The following is a 10,675-nucleotide window of genomic DNA, read 5'->3' on the forward strand; positions in this document are numbered from 1 at the left end:
AATACACTTGACTTTGTGTTTGTAATAGTTTAAATGACCTTGAATACTGCAAGAGATTTTTACCTCCGCCAAGGAGGTTATGTTTTTGCCAGGGTTTGTTTGTCTGTTTGTTTGTTTGTCTGTCCGTTAGTGTGCAACATAACTCAAAAAGTTATGGACAGATTTGGATGAAATTTTCAGGGTTTGTTGGAAATGGGATAAGGAAGAAATGATTACATTTTGGTGGTGATCGGGGGTGGGGGGGGCCCACGGGGGGGCCACTGATCAAGCCTTGGTGGAGGTCTGCGCTCTCCGAGTGCTTCTAGTTATTTATTTATTTTACATTATTTTAAGCTATCTAGAAGCCATTTTCTTTATTTCTTTTTTTTTATAAACACATTTTTATTGAAGTTTTTCACATTTTAACAGACATACATATTGAATTACGTATTCCACTGCAGAGTTAGAGAAATAGAACAAATGTGTTTAGTAAAGAAAGAAATAGATAGATGGTTACCAATATCTATCATCCAAAAGAAGGTAATCTTGTGGCCATTTTCATATTGGTGCAGCTGAAACCTTTCAACAAATTATTAGTAAGAGGAAAAGGTGTATTAGTGAGCTTACAAGTGGGCAGGTGTGATTCTGTTCACCCATAAAGACCCAAAAAGCCACCGGTGACACAAACCATCTACTGATCTAAACTCTGTAAAACCTGTTTATCCACTAATCCTATCAATCCCTGTCAATAATTGGTGTAAAATGCAGTTTGTCATTTTTTCATGGTCATCAGATATGACCCATTTGGACGTTCAGAGGCTCCGTAGTTACCGTAGAAACACCGTCATCTTCTACAACATTGATTCACCAGTAAAACCCATGGAGTTGGATCAACGACAGTGGATGGAGACACTTGGTTTATGCTCAGTTAATGATAGATTTTGCTGAAAAAGTCATTTTGTCTTCAGTTTTCTCTGTTTTTGATATAATAACCCTCAATTTTACTCTGAGCTTTTATGAACTTTTACATAATCAATTAAATACATGATTTTCACAAAACAAACACAAATAGAGCATGATATTCGAATAAATGGTGATAAATTGCTTAAGAAAGGTTAAAATAAAAAGAAAAATGCATTTGGGAACTGGCATAAAAGTAGCGCTGGGTCATTTCAGTGCATCTCACCTTCAGTTTTCTATATTATTACACAATACTTTTTTAAAATTAGTAACAAGTACATGAATCTGAACAGTCCTAGTAACTTTGTGACCTACTTCTGCACATAAACTAAACTTTTTGCAGAGCACTACACATACAATTTAGCAAAAGCGGTTATTGTTTTGGTTCCATGGATGCCATTCCATTCTTGCACATCCCCATCCCCTGTATCTTTTTCAGTACTCAGCAGCTCTGGTTCTTTTCTTTTTTTTCAGTCACACCAGCTCTATTTAATCCCTCACCGCTCCAGGTCCAGCTCCGATACCATTGGAATGCTCTCCACTGGTCATAATAGAGTGTAGTGTTTGCATTTGCCTTGAATTGGTCTGAAAGAGGGTATTCTGCTGGCTAGCACCTGGGGGGTGCACTAAAAAGAGCAAGGCATTCATAAAGAAGAGTGCAAAAAACCAGGCTGGTCCTTTTATATGGCCGAGTACCGTTAGACTGCCACACACAAACCAAGCTGATGGAGCAGCAGGAGAGAAGGCCAGACAAAGCCACCCTATGAGGGACCCAAGACTCGGACTGCCTCCCCTTCCAGCACCACCATACTCTCCTGCCATGTTTTATAGGCCTGGCTGCATTAACCATAGCAGCCTAATCAACCTGCAGGAATGCTGTCCTAGATTGCCACTTCTATACAATGTGAAAAAGGGTGTGCTCTCCACATTACTGCCTTAACCCAAACACTGGGCGGTTTCTATCACCTTGGGACAACACATTTCTTCCTGGGTCAAAGGGTGATGGCCTCAGCAGGATGCGATGACGCAGATGTTTGGGTTTAAGAATCTGGAGTCTGAATGTGTTTTTGCTTGTTCAGGACTATAAGGATGGGCATTCGCAAACGACACTTCACATATTCCTTTAGTTGCTGGTTTTCTATTCAATGATCCACATCTGAAAGCTTGTGTAAATGCACATTAGGAACTTGTCTTTTGAGTTTTTATTTGTTATTTTGTCATACAGGGCATAAACGACAATCGGTACCAGATAATAGCCACAATCTGATCGTAATGATAATTTAGGTTACAGTTATGAAATAGCAATCAACTTACCTAATTAACCCTTTCATGCATGAATTATGAGAACCATAATCAAGATTTTTTTTTAACTGAATTTTTTTATTAACTTATTTTTCATGGAGTTACAAAAATGTCCACTCAGCTGGACATCATCCATTTAATTTTAGAAGTAAAGAAACATGAATTTGTTGATATATTGTGTGAGAACTATGAAATAAAAACATTTTTAATGCTGCTAATCTGATGTTTTCTCACATTTTAACATACTCTAACACTAGTTATTACTCACTTCATGGAGATAATATGCAAAAAAAACCAAAAACTTGAAAGAAAAACAAAAAAAAACCCTGTTAATTACAGTCTAATCACAATTACCAATGTTTTTTTACACTCAAACATGTTAGTGCAGATCATGTTTATCTAGAACAGCAAAGTTACAGTAATGGTATGAATGTCAGTGTATGGGATGATGCATAGGCGTCCACTGTGTTCGCTGATAAGGAACTAAAACAACAAAATCCATGAAAATACAAGAGAAAAGCTGTAGAATAGCTGTCCATTGTAGTGACCACTATGCATGAAGGGGTTAATTTAATTTTTAGAGCAGCAGTTTATAAAGCATTTCACAGAACTATAAAACAAACCACCCATTAATTGTATTTAAAGAAACTAATCCATTTGCCCCATCTTATTATGTAAAGTTCAGCTTGCAGCCTCTGCATAAATGTTAATTTTGTGCATTTTGTGAATTTCATCAACAATTTTCTACCTGTCCTCCAGCGCTGGTGGATCAAGTAGAAGCCATTTATGAGTGATTTTTTTTTTTGCTTTAGCATCGAAGATTTTTAGAAAGTATTTATCATTTCTTGTCAAATCATCAGGAAGATTTTCTAACAATAGTAGGGAACTTGTCTTTTGTTTCATAAATTATTCTCAACATGCCTTGGAAATATGTCACCTGGGATCAAAAATGTACAGGACAGACCAGCTCCGGTTTTGAATATTTACTTTTATTGCATAGAGGAAGAAACAGAATAGAAATCAATTACAGAAACATCTTTATCCACTTATTTTAATTGCAGTGCTTTTTTCTCCTGTAACAAAACTTTCCGTAAAAAAAATTAACAGGTTTCAAATATGTAGACACTTATATATAAATGTATATAGAAAAAAGTTCAACACGCCACAGACATCTCATGCACAGTTAAGCAACACCCACCCACACCATTAGATAAAAAAAAATAAAAAAAACTATTTAAAGGAAGAGAAAAATGTCATGGTTAAGAAGAAGGCATGGCTTCTCACATAACCCAAGGATCATATATGCAGATGAAAATGTAATGGCACTGTGCTTAACAAAACTGAAAACTGACTTTGTACCGTCAACCCCCCATGGAAAGTTTGAGTAGGTAGGTCTGATGTATTAGAGGTATGTGGCACTCATATTACCTCACAAAGTAGCCTCGTTACTGTAATGCCTGCTAAAAAACATGAATTGGAGTAACCGTTACAGTACAGCCTGACCAGTCTGGTATGTATTCCCTCAAAGACTAAGTAACCAGCTTAACCAGCACATATTACATTACATAATATTGCTAATGCTAAACACGCTCCAACAACCTGAGACTCAAAAATATTTTAAAAAAATCTAATAGTGATTCAAAAGGCTGTTAAAAAACAACCGTAAAGCAGGTACATGTGAGATAGTCATAGTTTCTTAATTCAAGCAATCATCCCTTTTTTTTTTCTAATGCTGGTAAGTGTTCACAGGAGTTTATACAGATTCCACAGAGTCAGTGCCAGGGTTAATTTGGGGGAGCTTGTGCTGGTATTCACTGTTAAGGACAACCACAGACGCTGTGAGTAGTGCATCAGTGTGTGATTCAGGTTGTAAAAATGAACAACCCCTTCTTGAAGCACTGTACATGTGAGCAGATGATTACATTTCATCAGACTACACTGAGGTCAACCTTTGCTGCCGGAAAATTCTTTGTCATTGTCTCCCTTTTTAATACACACATGGCAGAAAGGGCCATGGTCAGATTCTTAAGAGTGCAATAAGCTTCCCCATTACCAAATCTATTTACAGTTAAAATAAATCAGACAAGTTTACAACAGAACATCCTCACCACAAGTCTGTATTTCTAAGGTGGTGGAAGTAAAGGCAGCTTCCAGTCTTTTTTTTTTTTTTGGACAGGTTAGCTCAGTTTTCGACACCTTATGAGTACAGAGCAAAGACAGACATTTGGTGGATAGCTGGTCGTTATTAACGTTTTTTGAGCTCAAAAGACAACCACTCAAGTCCTTCAAAGAGCCCATCCCCGCTGGTGGCACAGGTTGCCTGGATGAACCAGTGTCTGTCTTTTAGGTTATGAAGCTGCAGTTTGTCTGTAAGTTCTGCTGCATTCATTGCATTTGGAAGGTCCTAGAAACAAACAAACAAAAAAAGAGATTCTATTATACGGCTACCCCGTGGATACAATAGGACAACTGGTAGGGTTAGAAAAACCTGTTAAAGTCAAGATTTTGTTTGCATGACTCACTTGCTTGTTAGCAAACACTAACAGGACCGCGTCACGTAGTTCGTCTTCTCCCAACATTCTGTGGAGCTCTTCACGGGACTCGGCTACTCGCTCTCTGTCGTTGCTGTCCACAACAAAGATGAGACCTAGCAGGAGAATAATGGAGAACAAAGGCGTAATGCGTCATGACATGCTTAAAAATGGATAAAGAAGGGATTACATATCAAAATATAGCCATTTATGTTATCGGGGTTCTATGTAGTGTTAATATCCAACAGCAACTCAACAGCAGGGGAGAAATGTGTACCAGAACAAACTCAGACCTACCAAAACCACCAATAAATCAATACTATGTATCCACAGACTGTATCACTCACTGAATAAAGTATAAAGAACGTTGTTTACACACATCTGCTTTATGGTATCATCAAGTTGTTTTTTTTTTTAAGCAAAAACCTTTAGCCAATTATTTTGACAGTTGCTTTAAAAACACTGTCTCCTAATCTTCACATGCTGCATCTGCTGACATTTTACATTATAGCTCTGTTTTTAGACAGAAAACAGCCACAGTAAAACCACAAAACCCTTTGTTTTCCATATGCTTTGTGTCATCAACAGCTGCATTAAAATCTGTTTGGAATCATCCAAACAAGGGCAGAACTATCAGTTTAGTCTGGACCATAGATTAACAAAAAGTGAACTTAAAAAAGATAACATCACATAATAATTTCATACCTTCAAAGGCCTCATAATAAAATTCACCTGTGTAGAAGACATGCTGTGATTTCTGTATCAAATGCCATTCTTTTAATTTAGAGCTGTGTCCACTGGTGAAAACAACAATTTCTTCTATTACTTTCTGTTCAAGTTGTTTGTTAGTGTTTCTCATCCTGTCTTGTCACTTTCTGATGCTCAGGTCAAATGCCCTGTGGCTAGGGGTGTGCGATATGACGATATTGGATTGTGATGGGTTAGAACGTACCGACGATCTGACAAAGCAGAGAGAGAATCGTGGAATCTTCTATAATATGATATAGTCAGGACCATAGAATATTCAACGACTCTGGATGTAGTTATACGCCGACGCATCACATCGGTTCACATCCACATCACGTGGATTTCACGTTGTGTAGCGGGAGTCATGGCTGACAGCAAAACGGATGAGATGCTTCCTAAAAAGAACTCCACTTCCATCTTAAGGAATTGGTTTGGCTTTTCGCCAAATGACAAAGTGCAAACAACAGTAATTTGCAAAATTTGCCCAGACATGGTTCGCATGTCGGATAGCAACACTACAAGCCTGTTCAATCACCTGACAACGAAACTGCTAGAAGACCAGCCACACTGCAGCCAGAGGCACCAGGTAGTGTTAAACAAAGGCAAACAACTTTAATGCAAGCATTTAGTAAAGGAACTCTATGAGAGGGGTAGCAAACATTGGAGAGAGGTAACGGAAGGAGTGACTTTTTACCTGACAAAGGATATGCAAATTAGTCTCAAAGATCAATGTAAAGAATCATGATAAAATCGAGATCATGATTTTATTAAAAATATTTTTGCCATATCGCCCACCCCTACCTGTGGTGTTTGTTTTCCTGATCATGGGAGACTGGCAGAGGGACTCACTACTCCCTCTAGTGGTCACATAAATCCTCCTGCCCGTTGGTATGACCATGTTCAGTTCATATCTCTACAATCCACTACATTGGCATCTTTGGCAGAACTTCAGAGCTCTTTATTTATTATCACTGTAACAATAATTAAAATCTTTTTTTAATATTTAAAACTAGTAATACTGCATGAAGCCCCTTTAAGACACAAAACATACCTTGTGTGTTTTGGAAGTAATGACGCCACAACGGCCGGATTTTGTCTTGACCACCGACATCCCATACTGTGAAACTGATGTTCTTGTACTCAACTGTCTCTACATTAAAACCTGCGAGGACGACAACAAATAATCACACTTCAAGAGGAAGCCAATACACTTGATGTATGTAGGAAACAACAGCTGGGTGTCTTCTGTGGAAAAATAAACATACTCTGGTATAAAAACAAATGTACTAGGCCATTTCCTTACATACCTATCGTAGGAATAGTAGTCACAACCTCTCCAAGTTTGAGCTTGTACAAAATCGTTGTCTTGCCAGCAGCATCCAAACCCACCATAAGGATCCGCATCTCCTTCTTCCCAAAAAAACTGCCAAAGAGCTGCGCAAACACATTCCCCATGGCGGCTGTGAGGGGAAACCGACTTTGTCCTAAAAAGACCTGATGGAAACAACAGACCGTTTGTTCAGATCAGTTTGATATGAAACAACCACGGTTTGTAAGTCCAGTCACTGAAAGCAATCACTAACTCATGCAACCATCAATAAATCATTACGTCCTTTGGGTTTGATGTAGCGTTACTGGAACAGGCTGATACTAGCCGATTTGTGTCTGTTGGAATGAAGGGCCCAGTAGTGAGTTCAAGGTAAATAACCCACAGCTGGATTAATGTTACAGATAAATGTGTAAACCTACAGGAGCAGATAATCAGGAAGTCCGGCACAGAGAGCATAGGTCACAGCTGAGGCTAGCTTTAAACTCTAATTCAGTGTTAGTAAACACAAACAATGATTTACAGCTTTGTTATGAATTTAACGTATACACACAACAAAATCACAAATGGAGACCCAAACCCACTCAGTGCAAGGATATTTAATTTGACTGTCCCGGTAATGTGTAAGGTCAAAACCACTCCGGCTAACGTAAACAACAAACTGTTAGCTTAAAAAGGTACGATGCTAAAAGCCTACAAACAATCAGCTACTATGCTTTTTATTGTGCTGAGGTCTTTGACAGTTTTGCTACATCCAGCTAAGATTTCTCCCGGATGTATAACCTTAGGGAAAACTGATACATCGATTCGTATTAATAAGATAATCTGTAAAGTTAGCTTTTAGCATCAAGTTGCTCCATAGCCGGTAGTTTCTTTCAGGTCTTGACTATCGTAACGACGGTCACACAGAGAGAGACGTTTATCTTAAAAGCACATAACTGTGCGTACAATTCTATACAATAAATTCAGTATTGCATTGAAATGACTAAAGAGTGGCTTACACACCGGCCGATATGTTCCCTTCACTCTTCAAGGCGTTTCCTTCAACAGGAAAATGGCGACAATTTGACACGTCAGAAGTTACGCTAAGACCAAACTTCCGTGATCTTCCTACTGAGAGATGGCGCCCCCTGTGGTCAAAGGGAGAACTACACACACCGGTCTGGAAACATACTGAGACATGGAATATTTGGTGTAATTTTCTATACAGTGGACACACACACTCAACTAAATAAATATATATATTTTTTAAATGACAAATATTAATAGATAGATTCATACCAGACAAATATTGCATTGCTGAGGTACGATCCAAAGCCTATTTCTTCTGTGAAAGTCTTGTCAAAATAAACTACAACAGTAATGAACTATAGCAGGGGTGTCAAACATGTGGCCTGGCCAAAGGGTCCAGTTCGGCCCCTGGGATGTTTTTGCCAAGTGCAAAAATTCCAGTCTTGAACTGAATTAAGAAAAAAAAAATTGCTTGAGTTGAGTAAAAAATCTTCAATTAAGCAAAAAAAAAAAAAAATCTTCAATTAAGTTAAAAAAAAAAACTTGAATCAAGCAAAAAAAAAAACAAAAAAACAACCTTCAATCAAGGTAAAAAAAAAATCTTGAATTAAGCAAAAAAAAAAAAAAAAAAAAAAAAAAAAATTCAATTAAGTAAAAAAAAAAAAAAAAAAAAAAAATCTTGAATCAAGCCCCCCAAAAAATCTTCAATTAAATAAAAAAAATCTTGAATTAAGCCAAAAAAAAAAAAAAAAAAAAAAAAATCTTCAATTAAGCCCCCCAAAAATATTCAATTAAGTAAAAAAAAAAAAGCTTGACTTAAGCCAAAAAAAGAAAATCTTCAATTAAGTAAAAAAAAATTCCTCAATTAAGCAAAAAAAAGTCTTCAATTACATCAAAAAAAAATCTTGAATTAAGCTAAAAAAAAAATCTTCAATTAAGTAAAAAAAAAATCTTGAAATAAGCCAAAAAAAAAAAAAAAATCTAGAATAAACAACTTAATTTTTTTTCTTTGTTTTAGTGCAAAAACTCCCCCATTAAATTATGAAAATATTTACATTTATAAACTATCCTGTAACACTAACATCTGAATAACCTGAACAAATATGAACAACCTGAAATGTCTAAAGAAAATTAAGCACAACTTTAACAATTTTTCTGCCTGTTCCTCAGTGTTTAGTGTCTTTGTAAATCTGATCCATAATGCACACGAAGAAATGATAAGTTGAGGCAGAATATCGTTAAAATTGCACAAAATTTTCTTATGTTTTTTAGTTTAAATTTCATTTTTTTCGGTTTTGTTTGTTTGTTGTTTTTTTTTTTTTTTTTTGGATAGTTTATAAAAGTAAGTATTTTCATAATTTAACGGGTTTTTTCACACTAAAACAAAGATAAAAATTTGGAGTTGTCATTATTTATAGGTTATTATGTTATTATTTTTCTGGCCCACTTCAGATCAAATTTAGCTGAATATGGCCCCTGAACTAAAATGAGTTTGACACCCCTGAACTATAGTCTTACTCTGCAGGATGCCATGTCACTCCAACTATCTGCAGCCTACAAAATCAAAGATATTAATCTTGCATGGTTTAGTTAGTGTCAAGTTTGCACAAGCTCCCAATACAGTTTTGAGGTTCTGCAAGTAAATTTATGACAATTTTTAGAATGCACTTATGGCACATATTTTTGTATTCATAGCAACACTTAAACCTAAAAAGATGGGTTTGTACCATGATTTAAAATGACCAATTTCAATATTTCACAATGTCTCAGGAAAAGTTACCAAAGGGAGGAAAACTGTAAACTGGGGATGATGTCATTCAAATAAAATCAAATCAATTAATAACAGATTTCAGCTGTCTTGTATTGGGTAAAATATTGAAATATTGTGTATTCACAGACTTTATGTGGTACTATATTATGTGACAAAAGTAGTGTTCAGAGTGTCATGCAGTTTGTCATCCAGAACAGGTTAAAATAAGAATCTGTGGTTTTGTTTTCAGACTCCACAACTTCCACCTTGTCATGAATGAAAAGTCTAAGGATGTTATTGTTGAACCAGTTGAATTTTAACCAGGGTCAACTATGCCTTACACCCCCAGCAGAGGGGGCAGCAAGAGGGGAGAAGGGCAGGAGAGAACAGCAGGAGGGGACAAGGGTCTATAGTAGGTGATGGACCACACAGTGAAGGCTCATAATGCTGCCTCTCTCTGCAATCATAATTTGTGGTTTTGCTCTGCCAAATGCCTGAGAGATCACTTTCAGCATATTTTCACAGCAATTGCTGTCGTTTTTATGTGTTTGGAAGGTGTTTACTGAGTAGCAACTGTTCAGATACTTGTGGATTCACACATTTAACTGAGTGTTTTTTCTTTGTTTGTTAGCTTTAATATACAACCATTTCACAAATAAGAATACAGTCATTTATAATCAACATTTTTAGCAAACATGAAAATAGTTCTGACGTAATATCCTAAGTGGTATTGACCTGTCTTTTTGTTTCTCTGTCTTTCTCGCTCTACGCTGTACAATGTGGTGACACTTTCTAATGAAAACAACACTGCAAATGAACCAAAGATTTCAAATGGGATCAAGTCACTATCAGGCAAAAACACCAACACTATCTATAGATAGTCTTACCTTATTTTCAATTTATAATGATAATAAACACATTATCTATAAATACAAAGACTAGACTGATTTTCATTATATATGTACTTGTTGGTGCCTCTGAGGAATTTAGTAAATAAAGTTTTTTTGCAAAAATATGCACTACACTAATAATGCTATAAATCTAAGAAGAACTCACTTTCCAGTGTTA

At 36.4% G+C, this 10,675-nt stretch overlaps 1 protein-coding gene across 2 annotated transcripts; it reads right to left on the bottom strand.

The window, feature by feature from the left end:
- Positions 1 to 3,212: 3,212 nt before the first annotated feature.
- On the bottom strand, positions 3,213 to 7,960 carry arf1 (ADP-ribosylation factor 1). Of its 2 annotated transcripts, none has more exons than XM_030160985.1 (5): positions 7,852 to 7,960; positions 6,827 to 7,013; positions 6,571 to 6,681; positions 4,764 to 4,888; positions 3,213 to 4,645 (listed from the first exon to the last, which is right to left on the bottom strand). In XM_030160985.1, exons 2-5 carry the CDS (start codon positions 6,972 to 6,974, stop codon positions 4,487 to 4,489), a joined length of 543 nt encoding a protein of 180 aa, XP_030016845.1. In that variant the 5' UTR covers positions 6,975 to 7,013; positions 7,852 to 7,960; the 3' UTR covers positions 3,213 to 4,486. The 2 variants fall into 2 exon arrangements, with proteins under 2 accessions (XP_030016845.1, XP_030016846.1); XM_030160986.1 differs by having other exon boundaries at positions 7,848 to 7,893.
- Between the last annotated feature and the right edge of the window lie 2,715 nt (positions 7,961 to 10,675).

Source organism: Sphaeramia orbicularis, chromosome 17 (assembly GCF_902148855.1).
Source record: "Sphaeramia orbicularis chromosome 17, fSphaOr1.1, whole genome shotgun sequence".
Taxonomy (NCBI): domain Eukaryota; kingdom Metazoa; phylum Chordata; class Actinopteri; order Kurtiformes; family Apogonidae; genus Sphaeramia; species Sphaeramia orbicularis.

Coding starts and splice junctions, on each gene's coding strand:
- arf1 (XM_030160985.1), bottom strand. CDS start 6,974: ATGGGGAATGTGTTTGCGCAGCTCTTTGGCAGTTTTTTTGGGAAGAAG. Junction 4,889..6,570: donor TTACTTCCAAAACACACAAG/GTATGTTTTGTG, acceptor TTCTCCTGCTAG/GTCTCATCTTTGTTGTGGAC. Junction 4,646..4,763: donor TAGTGTTTGCTAACAAGCAA/GTGAGTCATGCA, acceptor GTTTGTTTCTAG/GACCTTCCAAATGCAATGAA.